The 24,756-nt window shown below is 36.3% G+C and overlaps 1 protein-coding gene across 3 annotated transcripts in view; it reads left to right on the top strand.

Moving 5' to 3' along the window:
- Positions 1-20,526, top strand: part of LOC149830772 (protein disulfide isomerase-like 5-4) — a 31,945-nt gene extending 11,419 nt beyond the window's left edge. Inside the window, exons 5-15 of one of the 3 annotated variants that reach the window (XM_090013488.1) lie at positions 5,837-6,021; positions 6,271-6,328; positions 6,618-6,658; positions 6,814-6,888; positions 14,842-14,898; positions 16,937-17,003; positions 17,131-17,277; positions 19,016-19,240; positions 19,516-19,677; positions 19,770-19,847; positions 20,145-20,526. In XM_090013488.1, coding sequence (XP_089869614.1) covers positions 5,837-6,021; positions 6,271-6,328; positions 6,618-6,658; positions 6,814-6,888; positions 14,842-14,898; positions 16,937-17,003; positions 17,131-17,277; positions 19,016-19,240; positions 19,516-19,677; positions 19,770-19,847; positions 20,145-20,222 — 1,173 coding nt within the window. In that variant the 3' untranslated portion in view covers positions 20,223-20,526. The remainder of the gene's footprint in view (positions 1-5,836; positions 6,022-6,270; positions 6,329-6,617; positions 6,659-6,813; positions 6,889-14,841; positions 14,899-16,936; positions 17,004-17,130; positions 17,278-19,015; positions 19,241-19,515; positions 19,678-19,769; positions 19,848-20,144) is intronic. The other 2 variants (XM_090013490.1, XM_090013489.1) reach the window with 2 other exon arrangements.
- The last annotated feature ends 4,230 nt before the right edge of the window (positions 20,527-24,756 follow it).

The following is a 24,756-nucleotide window of genomic DNA, read 5'->3' as shown; positions in this document are numbered from 1 at the left end:
CTGTTCATATGGGAGCAGTCATGCGTATTATCAGATACATCAAGTCCTCTCTTTCACGAGGACTTTTCTTATCTTCCTCCTCTTCTCTTGATTTAATTGCATATACTGATGCTGATTGGGGAGGTGATCCCAATAACAGACACTCAACCACTGGCTTTTGTGTCTTTTTAGGGGAATCATTAATCTCGTGGAGGTGTAAAAAGCAGCAGAAGGTATCTCTCTCATCCACCGAAGCTGAATATCGAGTCATGGCAACCACGACCATGGAAGTAGTTTGGCTCCGACGACTGCTTGCTGACATGGGAGTTGAAGCAACAAAGGCTTCACAAATGTGTTGTGACAACAAAAGTGCGATCTACATTGCCAGTAACAGAACATTCCACGAACGCACCAAACACATCGAAATGGATTGTCACTACGTCAGAGAGGAATATCTACACAGGATAATTGATCTGCCATATGTCACTTCAGAATATCAGTTAGCAGACCTCTTTACAAAGCCTCTCGCTGCTCCCCGATTTCACTTTCTCTTAGACAAACTTTCGCTCATTGTACCGTAAGTTTGAGGGGGAGTGTTAAAATGTAAAACTGTACATATATGTATATATAATAATATTATATTATTATATATATATATAAATACATTTTTAATTTCTTTCTTTTCTGTATTTTTTTTCCTTTATTTTTATTTTTTGTCTTTATGTCATCTAGTTCAGTTTGAACTAGAATGACTGTTGCTAGTCAAGTCCTGTCCAGACTTGACTAGCAATAGAGCTGTTGGACTGACACAGTTCAACAGCTCTTAATAGAGTTGTTGGACTGACACATTCCAACAGCTCTAAATAGAGCTGTTGGACTGTGCCCAACAGCTCTATTGAGTCCTCTTTCAGCTGTGTATATAAAGGGGTGCAGCCCCTCTTGTATTTCACTCCAATGCTTCTTAAGCAATTGGTTTTTCATATCAATAAAGAATACATTTTTATTTTGTTTCCAGTTATACCCTTTTTAAGGGTTATGCTTTAGTGTCATTCTTGACACTTGCTCTTGTTAATCAAAGCTCGTGTTTCGAAGATCCCCATTTCATTTCAAGTATAATTAAGGATATGTATGAAGGAGTAGTAACCAATGTCCGCACTTGTGGAGGGGTGACAACCAATTTTCCTATAACGGTTGGCCTACATCAAGGATCTGCTTTAAGCCCTTTCCTATTTGCTATAGTGATGGATGAGCTTACGAGATCAATTCAAGAAAATGTGTCGTGGTGTATGTTGTTTGCTGATGATATTGTTTTGATTGATGAGTCTAGAGCTGGGGATAATGCTAAGTTAGAATTATGGAGACAGACATTTGAAGCAAGAGGTTTTAAGTTGAGTAAGAGTAAGACATAATATATGGAATGTCGGTTTAGTGAGCAACGATGTAGTGATGGGAGTGTAGTGAAGCTTGGTGAGCAAGAAATACCGGTGGATGATTGTTTCAAATATTTGGGATCTATCATTCAAAAGTATGGAGAAATTGATGGAGATGTAAATCGTAGGATAAAGGTTGAGTGGATGAAATAGAAAAGTGCAACTGGAGTGTTGTGCGATCGTAGAATGCCATTGCGGATGAAAGAAAAGTTTTATAGGACGACTATTATGCCCGCTTTACTATATGGTACGGAATGTTGGGCTGCCAAGAGACATCATATTAAAAAAATGAGTGTAGCTGAGATGCGTATGCTTAGATGGATGTATGGAAATACAATAAAAGATAAGATTCAGAACGAGGAGATACGTAAGAAGGTAGGCGTTACACCCATTGAAAATAAGATGAGAGAATTGTTTACGGTGGTTTGGACATATTCGGCGAAGGCCTAATGATGCTCCAGTTAGAAGGATGGAGAAATGGGAAAATATATTAGTTAAAAGAGGTCGGGGTAGGCCTAGGAAGACTTGGATGGAGATGATAGGAAATGATATGAATGCTTTGAACCTCACCGAGGACATGGCATTGGATAGAAATGATTGGAGGAGAAGGATTCATGTGGAAGACCCAGAATGATTTTCATTGTTGGTTCATATCGCCGACCCCAATTGTTTTGGGATGAAGGCGTAGTTGTTGTTGTTGTTGTTGTTTGTATACTCTATCATGAGCAGCTTTATGTAGCAGTCCAAGAGCAATACGGCAGAATGCTTCTCTCTCTCTCTCTCTCTCTCTCTATATATATATATATATATATATATAGAGAGAGAGAGAGAGAGAGAGATTGGTAGCTGCTCACACGTTAGGTGCTAAATGAGCGTGCTAAATGGGTTTTCAGTCTTTTTTCATTTTATTTATAAATTTTGACCGTACAGATGTGTGATCTATGTACTTGATTTTATAGGGATTCTTGAAGCGTTCAATTCTGACACATGGGTGGGTTTTTATAAGGTTCAAAAAATCAACGATCCAAAATCTTTGTAAATTTTTTAGGCTCCAAATATCATTTTTTTCATCGAAAACACATGATCCAGGTGTGGATTCCTTGTAAATCGACCATGCCCAACACATTTATGGGGTCGGAACTGCGAAAAAAATACTGGAAGGGCAGAAAAACCCATTTAGCCAAGGTTTTAAAACCCAGTGACTCGGGACTTGACTCGTTCTTTATTGACTCGTGACTCGGCGGGTCAACTCGGTGACTCGGACCGGGTTTTGTTAACTTTTGATTTTAAAAGAAAAACAATATATAATTTGTCTCAAACCATGTTTTTCAGTAAACAAGAGATGATAAACTCATATACAGGCTCTATGATGCAACAGTATGGTGTGCTTGATGAAGATATTACTAGTAAGATGAGTTGGATGGATTAAATATTGACAAGCTAGTGGAGTGTTATGTGATGGACGAGCACTTTTATGATTGCAAGAATGTTTCCAAGATTGTTGTAATACCAACATTCTTACATGGTGCCCAGTGTTGAGAGAATTCATGTTATAGAGATGTGTATAGTAGGATGAATGTATAAAATAACAAAGGACAGAAATGAATGCATTAGAAGACACTTAAGAGTATTGCCAATAACAAAAAAAGAAGGTTGTTGCTTAGGATGGTTTGGACATGTTCCACAGAGACTTGTCACAACATTAATGATACCATGTTAGTGAAAAAGCTAAGAAAAGAGGAAGACCATTGAAGATTTGGAGGGAGGTTGTGAAAAGATACATCAAACGTTGCATTATGATAGATGTTGTAGCTCGTGATTGGAAGAAATGGAGAAACAAACCTCCTAAAGCCAATCTTCGAGTGCTACTCTATGCATAATATCTATTGTCAGCATGCATTTAATTCTCAAGTTTGCATTTCTAAGTTATCTTTTCAGACTAGTCATCTTATCTTATTCTTAATGCTTACACTAATGAGGGCCAGTTCTTTATATGATTTGAATCATCAAACTTAGTAAACTGGTTAGAGACTCAGAATGATGTACTTAGTTTTTCTTCCACAAGAGTTACACAATTTTATAATCTAAATGTAGGAGATGCTATTTCTGAGGGGATTTGGTTATGCAAAATTGAAGATGATTGAGCAGAACTCCCATAATACCATTAACTCGATATCATTTTTTTATTTTGAAATACCCAACAACAACAACTACGCCTTCATCCCAAAACAATTGGGGTCGGCGATATGAACCAACAAAGAAAATCATTCTGGGTCTTCCACATGAATCTTTCTCCTCCAATCATTTATATCCAATGCCATGTCCTCGGTGAGGTTCAAAGCATTCATATCCTTTCCTATCATCTCCATCCAAGTCTTCCTAGGCCTACCCCGACCTCTTTTAACTAATACATTTTTTTATTCTGAAATACCCAAAAAATCAAATTTCAAACATCCCAGAACTCGCCCGAGTCAGGCTCAAGTCTTGGCAAACCGAGTTTGCCTTACCGGGTTGACTCGCTAGAGAGCCGAGCCGAGTCACCGAGTTGACTCGGCGAGTTTTAAAACCTTGCATTTAGCATGTATCATTTAGCACCTAACGTGTGAGCAGCTACCAATTTCCCTCTCTCTCTCTCTATATATATATATATGTGTGTGTGTATGGGTCAGGTCCGATTTGGTTCAGATGTAGCTTATACCTAATCTGACTAATCAAATTCTCCATAATTGAATTTGGGTTTGGACACAGAGTTGGATGAAAAATTATCTCAACTGAATCTGAATCTGGTTCCTAAAGTAAAACCCGAATTCTCATTCAAATCCAACAAAAATTGATTAAAATAAAACCAAATTTGTTCCATCGTTTGAAGTTTGAACCCAACATTCATACTCCATTAGATGCTTGGAAAAATGTAATTTGCATTAAGCATTTATTATATACAGAAATATGGGACTCTTATTCATGCCTTGTACCGCATTAAATGCAGCTTACACGGTGGAACAGGTTAGTATTTATCTGAAAAAATTTCAGTACTAAAAAAGCATTACTTTTGGAGTCTTTGACAATTGAGCCAAACCATTAAATTATTACTGTAATTTGAAATGACAAGTGTGGGAGATATTTCACAGCTTATGTACGGTCTACGCATTAGGATAAACAGTTTTATATAAAACATTTAATAAGGATCCGATCGGATTATATTGAAATATCGAGTCCGAATCCGAATTCAATCAGATTCTTTTTTTCATACCGAATCCGACCTGATTATTTAGTCGGATTTGAATATTTTTATCAAATCTGACTAAATGGTTTCGGGTTGGTTGAATATCTGACCCAAACCCATACCATTTACATTGCAAATATTGAGTATAAATCACCTTCTTTTCATATATATATATATATATATATATATATATTGTAGATCGGACCTTATGAATGTGATCTAGATGGTATGTTTGGTAGAAAATGAGTTTTGAATCATGTTATTGTGACATGTAAGCATGTTTTTTAAGGGCTTCAAAAATCAATGGCCCACAATGCACTAAAATTTTACAACTCAAAAAATGATATTTTTATATTGAAATAACATGACCCAAGGTTTGATTCTTGGCAAACATTCCACATTGAACACATCTATGTGGTCAGATTCAGTAGATAAAGGTTGAACCTATGATTTCCAGCTCAATAGTTTGTCCTTCAGTAGCACCAAATATTAACCTATATGTAAGTATGTTTGTGTCTGCTCACACAAATGGATTTGATCTGATCAAATGTCATGTTCATCTTTAGGCAATTTGACCTTGACTTTGGCAAAATAAGATTATATGACCTTAGTCTCATTGTAACCGATTAAGATGTTCTGATAGAACTCGGTTTAAATTTTGATCTATAAAAGGTAAATCTTTCAATGTGGTATGTGTGCGTGCGGTATGTGTGTGTGCACACACACAAATGTGTGTGCAACTGTGTTTTATCTGATAATTGAATGGAGTCGTGTTCAATGTGATGTTCGTTTAAGTCAGACAAGTTGATCTTGGCTTTTGACAAAATGGGATTTATATGATCTTATTTTCATGTTAGTGGATTAAGATGTTCTTATAGAATTTGACTTGAATTTTGATCTAAAAAATGTAACTTTCTGTGGTATCTCACAGTTGTTTTGCTGTTTTATTCTTGGAATTCTATTTCTCTGAAATGTTTGATTTTTCTGAATGAGAAATGTTAACATCTGATCATAGATGCATACAGTTTCTTCTGAAGAATCCTTGACTTTAACTGCTTTCTTTTTCCACCTGATTTAGAACATTTAAGCAGTTCTTGTGTATGTCTGTTTCTTCTTGTCTAAAGGAATGCAAACTATTTTAGTCATTCTTACGTATTTGAATCATTAGTTATAGACAAATTCTAACAATAGTTTTACTCTGCAGAATAGGCTGAACATCACAAAAACCGTTAGAAAATTTTCAATTGATCGTAACTTAAAGCCAACAGGATCTGAGTTCCATTCTGGCCCCATCCCAACCATTCTGAACCATGGAGATGAAGTTGGGGAAGAATCTGGTGAAGGGTCACCTGCGATAAACTCACTTGTTTTTAATAGATCTGTGCATCAGTAAGTTGAAATTTCATGTATAATCTATTGATATGTACTGTTATTTCAGATACTTGCACTAATGAATATCAGTCATAGGTCATGGTTGCACAATGGCACAGCCAGGACTCTCTCTCTCTCTCTCTCTCTCTCTCTCTATATATATATATATATATATATAGGTACTTATGCATTTCTGTATTTCTAAAATTTGATTGCAAAATTACATATTTCAATTGGAATTTTCTGTAATTAAGGCATTTTTTGTAGGTACCCAATTTTGGCTGTTAACTTTTTTGCCCCTTGGTGCTATTGGAGTAACCGCTTGGTAATTATTCTATTCTTTTCATTCATATTGTTTCTTCATTCAAGTCTCATGATGTATTTGATTTTAAAATCTACGGCAATTGGATCTGTGTACTTCAGGTGGTGATTGCTCATCACCTCGTTAGCAGTATAACTTAGCTTAAAATGAATAAACTATTCATTGGAAGAAGGAAATTAATGAAAACTGTTCCTTGCCTGAGTTATATTTTTTTTTTTTTTAATCCTCTTGGAAATGGAAACAAATAAAAACCCTTGTTTTACATGACCTTATTGCTGTTTGTTTGTTGCAGAAACCATCATGGGAGAAAGCATCCAAAATAATGAGAGAAAAGTACTTTAACTTCTTCTTCTTTATGTACCTATATGACACCTCTCTCCTTTCTCTGTTAAAGAACAGAGCAAAAAAAAGAAGAGAAAATGATGTTTTTTCTCACCTTGCCTGAGGCATTATATGTAGTCTTTAGTATAATCCATGGTTATCTTCAGATATGAACCTGAAACAGATGGGAGGATCCTCTTGGCTAAGGTTGATTGCACCATGGAGGCGGACTTGTGTAGAAGGTATTGCTTCCAAAAAAATTTGAACTGTGAGGAAGATTCTAATAAATACAAGTAAATTCATCTTTTTTGGATATTTTATTCAAATCATCATGATATGCTATTTGAAAGTTTGTACATGTGGAAGATATTGTGCAGTAGGGTAGTGTAGAGTGATTTTGCATGCTATGAAGTTTTTTGGCTTTATATCAACTTTTTTTAGAGATAATAATGATGATGCCATCTATAATGACAGTCAAAAGTGCACACTTTTCCTTGTTACGTGAAAAGAGAGTGGTCAGACATGTTAGTCTTGCACCATCATTTGATGGCAGCCCTATGAAATTTATATCCACATTACCTGGTTGTTTAACTCATTAGTTGCTTCTCTAAGTTTCCAGAACTTTTTTCATCTCATTTAATGAAGAACTTATGAGGTGATGCTGCACTTACCACCAAATAACATTCAACATGAAGCTGTTCTTGACATCTGGTTGATATTTGTGGCAATGACTTGTCACTTCTTAGAGAGTGTAACTATCAGACAGAATGAAACTTCGCAAATAGGCAAATTTCTGTCAATGATACCCTCTAATTACCATTATTGCTTTTCATCAAATTACAAGTCCATTGGTTTAACTACAATCCGATCATCTGCTTATGTGCAGCAAATTTATTCCTATGAAAAGGTTATGTTAAACTACCAAATAGCTTTTTAAAGTCTATTCTTTTATTCATTATAGGTTCTTTCTTTCCATTTTTTTGGCCATTCAAGTCTTCTTTTACTCTTTTAGGGATGTCTTTGCTCCAACAATTATCAGTAAGTGCCTGGTAGCCTATGCACAGAGAATCATAAGAGACAAGAAGGCACAGGACATGAGAATTAGAGAACCTTTTACCCTCCGATAGGATGCTCAAGCTCATATAAAGTCATTACCTTAGGCATAAGGATTGTCAGTGAACTTTGTAAAAATGTCTTCAAAGAGACAGTTCACAAAAAGCACTAGGTGGAATGTGTGCACAAAGGCACAAGAAGAATACTTGAAATAAGTGTGCTCAAAGGCACAACATATAGTATAGATCACAAATGCACAAAGGCATAAAATGAAATAAAATGTTTATTGAATAATGAAGAGTTTTTCCCAAAAACTTAAAGGATACAAAGGGGGTTAACCCCTATTTATAATACAAAAAGAGAGGAGACCTTGGAGGGGCTCCATATAGACGTTGGAGCCCCTCCAACGGTCACAATTGTGACTATTGGAGGGGCCCAACGTCTATATGGTGGCCCCCCAATGGCTCAAAAAGAAAAGGAAAAAGAAAAAGAAAAAAATTATAAACATATTCCAAGGAGAATATGCATAAAATAGGAAATGATAGTTTTACTGTTATAGGGTATTACAAGAAATATATATGTATATATAGAATACATTTTAACATCTTTCCTCAAACTTACGGTGTGATGACCGAAAGTTTGCCAAGAAGAAAATTGAATCTAGGGAAACAGAGCGCCTTAGTGAAAAAATCCGTGAGTTGGTATTCTGATGCCATATAAGGTAAATCAATGTTATTCTTTAAATATTCTTCTCTAACATAGTGGCAGTCTATCTCGATATGTTTTGTGCGCTCATGAAAAGTGTCGTTCTTTGTAATATAAATTGCATTTTTGTTGTCACAGCATAGCTTTGTAGGTCCTTGGACACGAACCCCCATATCTTTCAATAACTGTCGAATTCAAACAATTTTCATGGTTGTAGTTGCCATGGCTCGGTACTCAGCCTTCGAAGAAGACAGAGATACCTTTTGTTGTTTCTTGCATCTCCAAGACAGTAAAGATTCACCTAAAAAGGTATAAAAACCAGTAGTAGAGTGACGGTTATTTGGGTCACCTCCCCAATCAGAGTCTGTATAAGCAATTAAATTTAATTCAGAAGATGAATATAGAAATACTCTCTTATTTATGGACCCTTTTACATATCTGATAATTCGAAAAATGACACTCATATGAACTGATGTAGGGGCATATTGAAATTGATGCATGAGAGATATCTGGCCTGATAATACTAAGATATATTAATGAACTAACGAGTTGCCTGTAAGGAGTAGGAGTTTCTAGAAGAATCCCATCATCAATCTTCATCTTTGATCCTACTACTTCAGGAGTTTTACAAATTTTGTCTTCTGTAATTTCTGACCTGTCAATGACCTCACAATCAAGTTTAATTTGAGACAAAAAATAACCCCTATGAGAATAAACAACTTCAATGCCCAAAAAATATGTCAGAAATCCTAAGTCTGACATTTCAAATTTTGTTTTTAATGTATATTTAATAATCTTCACATATAATCAACATATAATAGCAAGATCACAATTCCTACATCAGATTTCTTGACAAACAAAGCAGTGTTAGTATAACATGAGGTAAATCCATTTTCTACCATTAAATTGTTAAAACAATCATATCAAGCCTTAAGAGCTTGTTTTAGTCCATAAAGGGCTTTTCGTAAGCGAAGAACTTTACCTTTAGGAACATTCATTCCTGGAAGAGCATCCATATAAACTTCTTTGTTTAGATCACTATTTAAAAAAGCATTTTTGACATCCATTTGATATATGTTTCACTTTTTAATAGAAGCAATTGTAATAAGGCACCTGATAATAACCATATACGCAATGGGGGCAAAGGTTTCATCGTAGTCTATTCTATATTTTTGACTATACCTTTTGACAACTAGTCGGGCTTTATATTTTTCAAGAGATCCATCACTCTTGGTTTTGACTTTAATAACCCATCTACATCCTATTGTCTTCTTACCATTGGGAAGATCTTAGAATTCTCAAGTTTTAGCTTTTCTAAAAGCTCTAAGTTCATTATCCATGGCTTCTTTCCATTCGATAATTTTTTTGGCTTCTTCAAAGTTTTTAGGTTCTACATACGAATGAATAGCACTAAAACATACTCTATATTTAGATGAGAAGGATTTATAAGATATAAATTTAGAAGGAATTCTTCTAACTCTTTCGGTTCTTCTAAGATTTAGGTTATTTGTTAGAGGAAGGCTCCTTGGATTTACTATATTTTTCAATTACATTTTTAAAGGTATTTTCATCTCTATGTGTGTAGGTGATAGGATCACTAAAGGTTCTTTCTTCGATGGGATGACTAATAGATTTGATAAGAAGAGTTGTTATTTTCTTCTATATTTTTATTATCAATAAGATCATTATATGTTAATTCATCGTCACTAGAAATATCCTCATTTCTAGATAACAATTCAAACAAAAATGAATAGTTTGCATTCTCTTTATGAGATTCACATTCTTCAAAACCACTAACATTTTCCAAAAAAGTTACATTCTTAGAAACGTATAATTTATCATTTTTAATATCATAGCACCTAAATCCTTTTTGCATTTTCGAATATCCAAGAAATGCACAAGGAATGGCTTTAGGTGAAAGTTTATCATTTTTGTTGGTAACAACAAAACAGTTACATTAAAAAATGCTTAGCCTATTATAATCGGGTTCCTTTTGATACATAATTTCAAAAGGTGATATTTTATTCAAATTTTTTGAAGGAAGACGATTTATAAGATAGACGGATGCAAGAGCCGCCTCGGCCCAAAATCTTTTAAGAATTTTTTGAAAAATAAGTAGAGTTCTAGTGGTTTCAACAATATGTCTATGCTTTCTTTCGGCTAAGCCATTTTTTTGGGGTGTTTTGGGACATGATTTTTGATGAATAATTTCATTAGTTTCAAGATAATTTTTTAAATCATTTGAGAGATATTCTCCTCCGGAATCGGTTATAAGAATCTGTATCTTACCATTAAATTATTTTTTTATCATTGTGTGACATGTCTTAAAAGTTAAAAAAACTTCATATTTATGCTTGAGAAAGTAGATCCAACAAAATCTAGAATAATCGTCAACAAAAATAACATGATAAGAAAATCCTCCTTTAGATATAACGGGTGTCGGTCCCCATACATCCGAATGCACAATTCCAAAAGGTTTGGTTGTAAACATAGTTCTTTGTCCAAAAGCTAAGCTTCTCATTTTTTCAACAATGCAATCATTACAAGTGAAATTATCTTTACATAAATTTTTATCAAAATGTAAATAAGAAAGCTTGACAATATTGAGATGCCCAAGTCGCTTATGCCAAACATTTATATCTTTATGTGTGGCAATGTTACAAGAAGAGTGTTTTGAAATTTGGAGAAATTCCATGTAGTAAAGATCTCCTTTCGTAGAGCCTTATCCGATCAACTTCTCGAACGGGCGATCCTGTATTCAACATTTATTTGGTGAGAATTTGATATCATACCCATGGTCCGATAGTTGAGGGACTGAAAGCAAATTTAAATTTAACTTGAGTATAAATCTAATTTTAGGAATAGAAAAACTTTGACTTTCAAAAATTTCAAATCCTTTAATTCCAAGAGAAGCATCGTTGGCGGTTGAGACAAAAGAAGGAGATGAATTTTTTGTGTATTCGGAAAAAACAAAAATATTTGGAGTCATATGAAAGGAGGCACCCAAATCTAAAAGCTAAGAAATCTTATCGGGAGGACAGAAGGTAGACATGGCGGCCTTAGAAATAGATCCCTTGAGAAGAGGTTGGAGAGCTTCCATGATTTGATTTAATGATAGAGATCCATTGGTGGATGTAGATGGTCATTCCTCTTTATGTGGTTGATTTTTTTTTGTACATGTCCACCATTTTCTTTCATTTTGGACAAACCAGTTTAATGTGACCCGGTTCTTTGCAAAAATGACAAATAATCTCTTCCTTGGTACCTTACATTTTGGCCACCATCTTCTCTTGCTCCTTGATTTTGAGACTTGTTAAAATGCGGAGGTTTATATGTCTTCAAGTTGTTTTTCGGTATAGACACGGCATAGGTTCCTTCATTTTCATCTTTGTTTGGAGGCGTAGCAAAAATGAATTTGTTTTACTCATTCCCAATCGAGTTTCTTCTTCACTTAGTTTGGTGAAAACATCTTCAAGAGGTAGAGAAGTGAAAAAGGATAAAAGGGAAAATTTTATTTGTTCGAATTTGGGTCTAAGCCCATTTAAAAAGTTAAAAAACGATCTTCTTCCAATTGTTTGTGTCAAAGCTCAATGGCTTCCCCACTCCATTTTGGTTCAAGCATAGCAAGCTCATCCCAAATGGATAATAATTTGGTGAAATATTCTATAATGGTTAATTCGCCTTGTTGAAGGGTCAAAGCCCTTTTTTGGAGATAGTACTTGTGTGATAAATCTCTTGAGGTATACATCCTCTCAAGATATTCTCAAACTTGAGACGCTTTTTTAAATTTCAAAATATTTGCATTGATTCTAGTCTCGACCGAAGAGAAAATCCATAGGAGAATTTTATAATTTTTCATCTCCAATTCTTCATGCTTTTTGCTATATTCTTCAAATGCTTTTGTTCTTTCCTCTTCATCAAGAACTTTTATTTCTCTCTTTTCCACTATAGTGATTTTTGGTTCGGGCTTCGGGATCATACCTTAGATGTAACCCCAAAGTCCCTTTTCCTCGATGTGAGCTTTCATATTGTCGGCCCAAACATGATAGGTTAACCCATTAAGTTCGAAACCAAGGGAAAAGTGGGAATCTTTTTTCGCCATTGAGAAGTTTACGAAAGAAAAGACAAGACTTCAAGAATAGAAGTACTTACCACAACGGGTCTTTTAAGCTCACTTGATGCGGTGTGTCGCACTAGAAGTGGATTGCAAGAGCTTTCCATGCGAAAATGCAAGAATGAAGTATGAGCATGCTTTTCGAGGCGACCACCGGGATGAGGAACACGATCTATTCTTTTAGAGACCAAAATCTGATACCATGTAAAAATGTCTTCAAAGAGACTAAGTGCTCAAAAAGCACTAGGTGTAATGTGTGCACAAAGGCACAAGAAGAATACTTGAAATAAGTGTGCTCAAAGGCACAACATATAGTATAGATCACAAAGGCATAAAATGAAATAAAATGTTTATTGAATAATGAAGAGTTTTTCCCAAAAACTTAAAGAATACAAAGGGGGTTAACCTCTATTTATAATACAAAAAGAGAGGAGACCTTTGAGGGGCTCCATATAGACGTTGGAGGGGCCCAACGTCTATATGGTGGGCCTCCCAATGGCTCAAAAAGAAGAGGAAAAAGAAAAAGGAAAAAATTACAAACATATTCCAAGGAGAATATGCGTAAAATAGGAAATAACAGTTTTACCCTTATAGGGTATTTCAAGATATATATATATAGAATACATTTTAACAAACTTTTTTTTCAGAAAAAAATTTGTCGGTGACAAGTGAATCTTGGCTAATTTACATTTCAAATATTCTTTAGTCAAGATAATAAGGGTGGGTGCTATTGCACCTATTTCACCACTAGATAAAGGTGTGCTATGAACTGAATGGCTTACGTACTGCTTGTGTTTGGCTTGATAAGAGTTCAGTTTTGAAAGAGCTTAAAAATATGCTTGCTTAATAGATGACCTGAACTCAATTCATGAGTGAGTTCTGAAGTTCAATAAGCTTGTATAGACTATAGATCTCATTTTGAAAAGTTAACAGCATTAAAAAGTATTTATAAGTCTATATTCTATTTTTTTTCCAGAGCTAGACATTGTACCACGGTGGCAGAGTACTTTGCCCCCTACAGGGGAGGTTACTGTTTCTTCATGTATCCTTGTTAAAGTCAAGTAAAACTTTCAACTAACTTAGCCAAGCCAAGATCAAAGTGATACATCTCACTGTAAGATATCCCTTCGCATCCATAATATCATTTTTTCTAAAAGACATTGTTGATGATTACGAGTTCCTCTTGAAGGTTTTTGGTGATAAGAAGATTTTCCTTTTGCCCCAAATAGATGGGATACACTTCTAGATTTAGCCAAAATTTTATATCTAAAATTTCTAACAGGTAGCTATGATCTTGATATAATTATTGAGATGTTCAGTGTCAAACATTGTTTTCCATAGTGGACGATGATTTTTCTACTCCTAGATTGCAAATTAGTAAATTACCAGAAAACACCCAACTGATCACCAATTAAGTCTCAATTTTTAGTGATTTGGCAAATGAACGTAAGGTGCATTATTTTATTAATAAAGGAAAATTATATAATTTATACCTTAGGCAGGTAGTTGAAATACATTAGGAAGATACAGGCAGTTGAAAGTAATAACTGAAAAGTTGTGCTGTCTTCTGTAAATAGGTGATTAGTGTTAAGAGTTTGTACAATAGTGTATTATTACTTGTGTGCTACCCCCTATGTCACACGGACTCTTCTAACAGGGCACCGCACCCGTGTTGCACTCGCACCCAGGCGGGTGTGACACTTGGACACAGCTTCCTTTGTGTTAGGTGAAGTCAACCACAATGAGGCCCATTTCTATCTAAAAGTAGATTCAGTTAACCCTCAACAAGTCCATTTTTATCTATATTATATATATAAATACATAAATGCACACAAATACATGTAGTGTTAACTTAAAACTGTTAAAAATTATATATATATATATCCTCCCCGCACCCAAGTTTTTTTAAAATGCCGCATCCGTACCCGCACCCGCACCTATGTGACATAGGCTACCCCTTTTTATCATGTATTTATTTGTACATTTCATTCTTATCAGGGGTATTCTTGTCCATGTAATATAATCCTTAAAACTGTATTGTGCTTGCTTTTGGAGCTAATAAAGTTTTCTCTCCATCCCTCTCTTTGTTCCTTCTTTCTTCTTCCTCCTCTTGGATGTGAAAACTCCAATAATTAGTTTGGGAATCTGTTTGCAATTTAGCCTATGGAATTAAATGGTATTCTATTTGAATTAGCTTTTTGTTCATGTTAATCTTAATCATCAAATTGAGAAAGAGCTTATATTATTAAATTTGTCTTCTTGTCAAAGCCAACGAGAAAGTTTCAAAGGCTTCAGTTTTACTTTTCGATTGGTTTTGCTTCAGGCATCATATACAGGGCTATCCATCCATCAGGATCTTCCGTAAAGGAAGTGATGTCAGGTACATAAGTTCCTTTTTTATGTACACTATATTTGAAAAATATTTAAATAGCCATTTGGATCTTGGTTTTGTTATTTGTTTAGCTATTTCCACACAGTTTAACATACAAATAATAGTGATAAATGACCGTAAATCATGTGTGATCAAATAATTTTGTTCTTTTATGCTGCAACAATTTTCCTTAAAAGTGTCGAGTTGTGCAGCCACATTGCTGTTTTGGTTAAGCTTCCTGTAGCATTTATTAGCATGAATATCATTCACTCATCTATTGCAATACTTTTGCAAGGGAGTACTTTCATAGGAAATAGTGACTCTTGGAGTGTTTGTTTCATGCTATTTCCTATGAAAGAGGCTCTCTTTCATAGGAAATATTGACTCTTTCCTAGAAAGGGTGAAACAAACATTTCCATGAGAAATGTATGGTGGGACCCACATAATAAATTAAAAAAAGCAGCTTTCCTGTCAAAATGGGTTCATACCTCCCCCATGGAGAAGCATTTTCCCTCCAAAGTAGCCCTTTCAAAGGAAACAAGCTTCCTTTGGGTGGAAGTGTAACAAATGCTCCCTAAGTGTGAATAGATTTTCTGATCAAATCACTGACAACCTTTGTTCTCAAAAGTGGTGCCTAGGTGCTGCTTAGGTCACCTAGGTGTAGGGCCACCGTCTAAGCTTATGGGTTTCGATGGTAGGGCCATGTTTTTTCGCTTAGGCCCTGGCTAGGTGGCAGGGACGTAGTTGTCTTTGTTTTGTTTTATCTCCTTCCTTTCTTTTCCTACTTCTTCCTCTCGCCCCAACCCCTTTCTTTTTTCTTCTTCTTTTGCTCTTTTTTTTTTCTTCTCTTTTTCTTTCTCCTCCTCTAGCCCCTCCACCTTCTTCTCTTCTTATTTTTCCTTTTTTTCCTTTTCTTTATTTCTTTCCTTCTCCTTTTCTTTTTCTTCCTCCTCTCGCCCCTCCACTCTTCTTTTTTTCTTCTTTCCCCCCATTCTTTTCCTTTTCTTCTTTTTTCCTTTCTGTTTTATTTTTGTTCTTCTCATTAGTGCTACACAATTTTACAAATTTTGTGGTATGTTACAATGGATTACACACTTCATTCATAATCACAATCATATGCTTGTTATTAAATTTAACTATTTATTATAACATTTCTAGTTTTCTTTATGTTTTGTGCTTTTGGTCTCACCTAGGTTGACTACTCCAACTAAGCTGACACCTGCTTGTTGTTGATGTTCAGATTTTTCCAGTATTTTCATGGATATGCTATCCAAAATGTTTCGGGCATGTTTGGTGCAGAATACAAAAATAACTTTTTATTCTCTACATTTATATTTTTCTTATTGTGTAGTTTTTTTTTATTATGATGTTGTACCAATCACTCTATACACCTTAAGTTAAGTGGGCATGGATGATTCAGTTTTCTAGCGAAGGTTAAAATGACTTTCATGACATTCTAATGAATCTCTGGTTCGTTAGAAAGAATCACACAAAGCCAAAACCAAATTAAAGAATGGTGGTGTTTAGGTTTTCAAAAAAATGAGGAAATAAAATTATGTTAGTTTAGCTAGTTATGTATTTATATTTAGGTAAGTTGGAAATTAATCTTTTCAATTTCCTTCAGAAAGGGGTCTTGGTCTATAGTGAACTAGAGAATAAAAGACGTTTCTTCCTGATGTTTATTATGTTCCTAAAAACCACCCAAATACCCTTAATACAAAATTAAAAAAATAAATGGCACTATAATAGGAGCTGTCAGCATGTCATTTTTATAATTCTCATCAAGCAAAATCAGACTATCCCATATTCTACTTTAATAAGGTTTACATTGTGCATGAATCTGTGTTCATGAAAAGTAGGTTTCATTGGGATAAGTTTAACTGTTTGGAGTTTCTCTTTACCTTTTCTGTTGTCCAATGTATGCTTGACTTTAGCATACAAATCATTGAAAACACTAGTTTTTTATGTACAACAAGAAGTGGTAACATTTCTTAATGCTTTTATTTGAAGCACATAATTTATTTATCTACTATGATTTCTGATACAGAGAAGATCATGGGCACCATGACCATGAATCATACTATGGTGATCGTGACACAGATAGTCTGGTAGAGGTATAGATCCAACTTGGAGCATTTGTGTGCAGTTTTGGGTACAAAACATTAGCTGACTGCTGTCCTGAAGATTAAATTCTTGAATCTTGCTCTTCTTGTTGTGGTTTCCTGGATTTGTCACTTACAGGCAATGGAAGCATTGGTTGCTACAATCCCAAAAGACTCTCAGAAACTTGCATTGGAGGATAAGTCCAATAAGACCACGGATGCTGCAAAGCGCCCTGCACCATTAGCTGGAGGTTGCAGGATAGAGGGGTTTGTGCGTGTTAAGAAGGTATGATTGGTTTTCTCTATTGAATAGTCATTTTGTTGTCATTGAAATGTTATTGTTTCCTGGAATTTGAAGGGCTGAGACAGAAACTAATTAAAATCTTCGAGTTTTAGATTTACATAAAGTGTCAAAAAATAAAGAAGGTTACATACTTTACAAAGCCTTCATCTTGGTTATGAAAAATATGGTGAGTAGTCCGGAATGTTTTGAGTTTCTTCATGTTACCCTGAAGTAGATTTGCGAGTTGACCTAATCGTCCAACAACTGATTAGAAAATATTTATCCAAGTCATGTGCAAAGATAAATATGCTAGATTGAGTTGAGAAAAGGTGCAGTGCATGCCTCCACAAATAATAGTTTTTACGTGGCCATAGTCTGGTTGTTAATGTCTTGGACTGGATACAGAAATAGAAAGAAGACTGACAAGAACAGCTATTTTTTGTCGTTCTAATCTTTTTTCTCCCATATTATACCTTTTGGTGAGTGATAGAGTTGTATACATTTTCTACTCATTTGGTTTTATATCTAAAGTTGAAATTTCTGATGTAGCTATAACTTGCACTCCTGTAAGGGTTTTCTCAAATAACTTGTTGACTTCTTCCATGGGGCATCTCAATGCCTCCAATGCCTGTTTTTCAAAGATCAGAAAGGGAGGACCTGGGGCCAGAGCGAGTTGAGATGTAGAGCCATAAGTGCAGTGGGGTTGATGGGGGATGTGTAGACCTAAAAAACAAAGGAGTTATCCAATGAGCAAGCCAGCAACACCCCAAAGCAGAACAAAGGTACCTGTCAGGGGTGTCTGGCCTCTTCTCCTTTGCTTTTGGCAGGGGTCTGGGGGATGAAAAACGTCTTTTAGACTAACTAGATGACCTTTGCATGCGGAAGGCTGCGGTTAGCCCAAAACACAAGGCTGGTGGGGGACAGAGGTATTGTCTATATGCAACGCTGCTAAACTGCTGTAACAGTTGCACGGGCAACTATGAATACAGTAGAGGCAGTCATCAGCTTGGGCAGCCTGCGCTGGCCCCGCCAATCTATGTCACACAGATAGTCTGTTTTGGCCCCTGTTACCGTGTCCCTTTATATATTGTCATATTGAAAACTTCATAAAAATGGGTGTCCCCGTATCAGCGGCTGTATCCATGTGACATAGCCACCAGTTTCACTTCCATTTGAAAATGGGCTAGGCCCATGGGCAACCTGTGGACTGGTCTGTCTGGTCCAAGCCTGGGCTAAGGTTTTGTCCTTGGACAGTCCCTCCAGAAAACCAACTATATAATCCATTGTGAGGACAAGGCATTTCTCAAACTACTTTCTATGTATATGGCTTTTCAAAATAAGGCCTGGCCATTTATTCTACTAGCAAGTTTCACCATTTTATGTTGAACACAACATTGGAAGACTCCTGAATCCTGATAGCGTTAATGTAGTGCAGGGGTGTGTGTGTGTGTGTGACTTTCAAAACATAACAGGTGCTTATTTTATCATGAAGTTTCAGCATTTACATTAAATATGATATTGTGAGACTGCAAAGTGTTGATGTAATGTGTGTCGCATGTATGTATGCATGCATGTGGTGTGTGTGTGAATTTACTAAGGATTTTGAACCTATAGTGATAGGTGAAACTCTGTACTTACATATACATCAAGAATTGAGAGGACTCTTTCGACATCTTTAAAGTTAAAATTCTTAGTACATTATGTTTTTTTCTTTAGCTGGATGGTCATTTTTATTGTGCAGGTTCCAGGCAACCTTGTCATATCAGCTCATTCAGGAGCGCACTCCTTTGATGCTTCTCTGATGAATATGTCTCATGTGGTCACCTATTTCTCATTTGGAAAGAGACTTTCCACAAAAATGCTGAATGAAGTGAAGCGCCTTACACCTTACCTTGGTGCAAGCTCTGACCGTTTAACTGGAAAGGCTTACATAACCAGACAAGGAGATGAAAATGCTAATGTTACCGTGAGTCTGAACCCCTTTGACCAGTCTCATGATCAACTGGAATCAGAATGTAAACTTGGCTTTGGTTTTTCAAAACATGTGGAAACAATCTACATGTTTGATTTATTAATTTTTATTACAGCCAGCCTTCAGATCTAAAAAAACACATGTATTCAATAATACTGCCTTCAGATTTTTTTAGCAGCTTGAAAACTTGGAACGTGTAGATTGCACCAGAACTCTGTATTTGGGGATTGGCTAAAATCTTGATATGGTTATCATGCTTGCTTATGCAGATTGAACACTACCTACAGATTGTTAAGACTGAAGTTGTATCAAGAAAGGCTAGTCAGGAATTTAAATTGCTCGAGGAGTACGAGTACACAGCACACAGCAGTTTGGTGCAGAGCCAGGACATTCCTGTTGCTAAATTCCACTTTGAGCTATCTCCTATGCAGGTTTATTGTTTTCCTGTTTTGTAATATTATGCTTTTTCTTCATCCATTTTTTAACATTTCCATCCACCTAAAATCTTTTTGCTTTGGTTCAGGTATTGGTGACAGAAGTATCTAAATCTTTTTCTCACTTCATAACAAATGTCTGTGCCATCATTGGTGGTGTTTTCACGGTCAGTTTTTCCTGTGACACTTACTATGATGTTTCTACAGTTTCCACCACACCCACACGAATGCACACATGCAGAGAGAGAGAGAGAGAGAGAGAGAGAGAGAGAGAGAGAGAGAGAGAGTAATTTATGACTTGCATTGTATCAGTATCCACAATAGTAATGAACATTGGAAATGTTAATATGTGAAGGATCAATTTTATTGGAGAATTGAGTGAAACTACTCTTAATTGTAAATTAGGTCCAACTTTGCAACTTTTATTTGTCTTCTTTTATCTGATTTTGTCAGTGCAATTTCAGGTTGCTGGGATATTGGATTCAATACTTTACAACACATTGCGATTGCTGAAGAAAGTAGAGTTAGGCAAAAATATGTAACAGCAAGCCATTTTTGCTCTCAGAGGATCTAATTTTTGCCCATTACACCATAATAGGCTTCTGATTATTTTGGTATCCTGTACTTGTTCATTCTTTTATTTTTCCCCTTTCCTCTTCTCTGTAACAAGATCATGTAACGTTAGGCCATTACAGCTGCCAAGAGAATTCTAATTATATTTCATTTCCAATATTAAGGTTGGATTTTTGAAAGATGTCATAAAAATTCTTTGTACTTTGTAACAATTAAAAATGTGTCAACATGTGCTACTTTGATCCATGCAAATTCAATGTAATTCATCTAAAATGTGTTTGATTGCTTGCCTCAGTGGATGTAGCATCGTTGATGCAATTCACTTGGTTCAGGTTTGGGTAAGGCATGTCACCATGGCTTCAATGTTGTTATATTTTACGAAATCGAACTGAAGTATCTGAGAGGTCAGCATAAGAAAAAAGCTCCCAATGATCTATGTCACGTAGGTGCGGGTGTGGATGCGGGTGCGGGTACGGGTGCAGATACAGTGATGCATTACTTTAAAAAAACTTGGGTGTGGGGGTGCGGGAGTATATATATATATATATATATATATATATATATATATATATATATATATATATATATATATATATATAATTTTTAACAGTTTTAATTTAACACACGTGTATTTGTGTGCATTTATGTATTTATATATATAATATAGATAAAAAATAACTTGATTAGGGCTAACTGAATCTACTTTTGGATAGAAATGAATCTCAATGTGGTTGACTTCACCTAACACAAAGGAAGCTGTGTCCAAGTGTTGTACCCAGGGGTGCGGTTCCCTGTTAGAAGAGTCCGCGTGACAGCCAATAATCAATATTCTAAATTCCAGTTGAATTGAGTTGGTGCCAAATGGAAGGCTTGGTCTGCTTGGTGAGAACTTGGCTCAAGCTTGGTCATTTAATAAGCAGATTGAGCTTCACTGTGGAAGCACGCTTGAAGTTTGGCTAGCTTGAGCTTGTTAAAGTTTAATATGTTCTGATAAATTGCCGTAAGGATGTTTACATGTATTAGGTTTGTCTAAGCTTTAAATTAATAGATTTGAGCTTGGCTTGGTTGGGGATCAACTAAGCCTGATCAGCCTATGTTTAGGCTCACTTCTAGTCTATATGCTACAAGCTCCAGATTTAGTGGGCTATTCATTATTTAACTGATGCATGCAGGCAAATTAAGAGATTTGTGTTGGGTTGAACGAATTGCGTTAGTGGTTCTAGTAAGACTGCACGCATGTGGGACCAACTGATCAAGATGGTCTGGGTTTGAGATATTGGTTTGCTGCTTGCCAAGTCATTGCTGAGCCAGGCCTGACTTGGTAGTGTTGGGGTCTGGTTCCTAAGCCTCAGGGCTGACTTAGCTTGGACAAGAGGCTCCATTAGTTAGTCCTGCAATGTCAGTTCACAAAGCCCAGTTAGTAAATGGTGTGGAAGATCTGCTTTGTGCTGCTTGAGGGAGATCTGAGATATTGGCTTTGCAAATGCACGCTAAGCCTGGCCTGACTTAATTGGCTCAGACAGGTTTCTAGTCTTCATGTTGTGGATCGCTAGAGAAGATTAGCTAATTGCTACAGTAGCTCGTATTCTTTGTTAGTAACATGAGTGACCTTTGCCTTTAAAAAAGTTGTTTTTGGGTATTTTGATACTTCAAGCATCTCCAGTGCTTTCAAAAATATTCTGCCTGAAAAAGTGCTGAGGGCTATAAATCAAAACATAATAAATTACTTTTGATATTTTATTAAATAACACAATACAATCAATCTCTGAATCAGTACAATACAATGGCAATCCAGTCAAAGGAGAAAAAAGGATCAATCACTCAACACATAAAAAGTAGAGGAATGAAAGGACCCAGAAGGACTCCAAAAATGGCGAGGAATTTGCTGCCCACTTTTGAAGATGAGACACCATTGGTGGTAGGAGACTGTTCCGGAGGTGGTGGCAAAGCTGGCGGGCTGCTAACAACAGGGGTGGGAGTAGCAGGAGGTGATGCAACAGGAGGTGACGAAACAGGAGGTGAGACCACTGGTGGTGGAGTGGAGGATTTGTTGGTTCTGTCAGCAAGCACTATGATCGCAAGCTTTTCATTGTTTTTGCAGTTCTCCTGGACTCCACTGATGAAATAGTAAGGACCTGATTGAATGAATGTGAATGCAGTGTGACCATCATTGAAGGTGGCAATTGGTGATGCTGTGTTGCAGTTGGTGTAGTCATCCTTGCTTACTTGAAGCACTGAGTCGTTGCTTGCTTCGTAAACAAACACTGCGTATGGACCAAATTAATGAGTTTCTCAAATAATGAGCTCTAGAGATAACCAAGAAGAAGATAAAACTTTACCAACCGTATCCTTAGACAAACGATTCCATCTCGCACTAATGATGAGACGAAATGTTCCTTGCTATCCACCCATGGTGTAGCATTTTTACAATGCCTTACTGAGGTGTTTTGACTTAATGCATCTACCAACTGGTAAAGTTTCATTTCACAGTTGTCATTAGATATGTGCATAGTTCCCCTTGATGAATGTCATGAAATCAAGTAAGTTCTTATTTAAATGCAACTTGTGATGGTTGCTGAAGTCACTAAAATGCCACTGTTTCCCATACGCAATTGAAACACAAGCCACCAAACTGTACTTGTGTCACATAAGAAGATGTAGAAACTAATTTCTGGAATCTCGTATGCCTTTTCTGTTAATTCCCTTTACATTCCTGAATCCTCATGTTGTACACGTGGAGCCGTCACAATACTGGCTTTTAGATTCTATTGGCTGGCTGTATCACTAATATACTCTTAATAGACATTTGACCAGTAAGGCCAAGCAGTAATGCCTAGATAATCTTGACACGCACCTTCCTTTAACCAACTTATGTAAGATGCTAATATAGCACTTGGGTTTATTTATTTATTTAGGCGGAGAGTAAACCCTCCATCACCAACTGCACATTGGCAAGCAAGCCTCTAGTTGGTAAAGCCGCTGAGGTTTCCCCTGTCCACCGGGAATTTCACCCAGCTTCAACCTTGCAACGAGGAACACCCTCCAATTGTCCCATGTCTGATGGCAAACCATGGTCGCCCCTAACCAATAAGGTGGAGCCCTTGTAGACGGTTGTATTTAATATCAGTTTATCTTCGTTTTAAGCAGAATAATTGAAAATGATAATCAACAAACAAAGTTTAAAGGTCACTGGAGGTTAATGACATGAGCAGAAGGAAGGTAAATGGAAGCGCCAACTTACGCAGAGAATCGCCTATCTGGAATCTGTTCTTCTCAGCCCATTGGTTGTAGGGCTGCGTGGTAGAATCCTTGGGCACAGTCCATCCTTGGGAGCCCCCAACCTGCAACACTCTGGCAGATGCTCCATTCAAGCTAACCAATATTACACCAAGAAGCAGCATTACATGGCTCGCTCTCTTAATCGCCCGAGCCATTGTTTTTCTTTATAATAGTTGAAAAGAATAATAGGAGTCTGACAACAATGGCAAAAAGGGCCAAGAGTTCGGAAGCTAGGAAAGTTAGAACCTTGGGGAAAGGACTGATGGTTGGGAGCTGAGTCCTGGCCTTTGGGAGGAGCCTTCTTATAGCCTTTTCAATTTGGAGAAGAATGACATTACTTTCCTAGTGGTTATTCCATCTTTGGGCAATATGAGGATATCTTAGCTCCTGGTGCCAAATATATGCGCACTTTATGGGTGTCCTAGTGTGCTTTAGCATCTGCTTTTGTAACCATCATCATATACCTTCCTTTGCACCCTGAAGAATGTGCATACCTTCGTTCTTGGTTTTGTTAACTTCTAGTTGTTCCCATTGTGGGGTCGATCAGAGGATGAATTTGCATATTAGATACACCATTAAATGGACTCCCATCACTCATAGGACTTTGGTTTTCGTTCTTTTGGAAAAGTTAAAAGAGGAATAGGGGAGATTGATCTGTTGTAAAGGAAATCAATCTGCATCTTTCTTTATATTATTACAAACCTGCAAGATGAATGCATGTTAAATGAGCAAAGGTACTCATGGGTTCTTGCATTAACTAGATAAATGTGAATTGTGAATCCAATTCGACTGCTCGGGAAAAGTAAAAAGTTATGGATCCCACAATTTAGAATTATAATTGTCATCATTGCGGATAGCATTTTGAATTACAGTCTAGTTTTTGTTGTGGAAATTTAGGAGAAACAATGATAGTAGAAGTCTCGTTGAACAAACTCTAACCGTTCATCTAGCGGGAGCCATCTGTGAATGTCACCAAGTTGACAGGATGTTACAAGTTTAAAACCCATGGGTGGCATATCTTGCAGTAAGATTCAAGCTCGTTGGACTCTCTGGTGGGCAAGGGGGACTTCAAGGGTTTTACCAACCATAGGCCAGCGATAATGGTGCTCTCCTTTGGATTATCAAAAAAATAAATAAATATCCAAATGTACCCTTAGTGTATGTTTGATGTGCTGTTCTCTGCGAGATTCAGACAAAAATCTCGCTGGGAACAGTGATTTCCAA

This window comes from Nuphar pumila, chromosome 7 (genome assembly GCF_984573655.1).
Source record: "Nuphar pumila chromosome 7, dmNupPumi1.hap1.1, whole genome shotgun sequence".
Lineage (NCBI taxonomy): Eukaryota > Viridiplantae > Streptophyta > Magnoliopsida > Nymphaeales > Nymphaeaceae > Nuphar > Nuphar pumila.
This window is presented reverse-complemented; position numbering and strand designations above follow the sequence as displayed.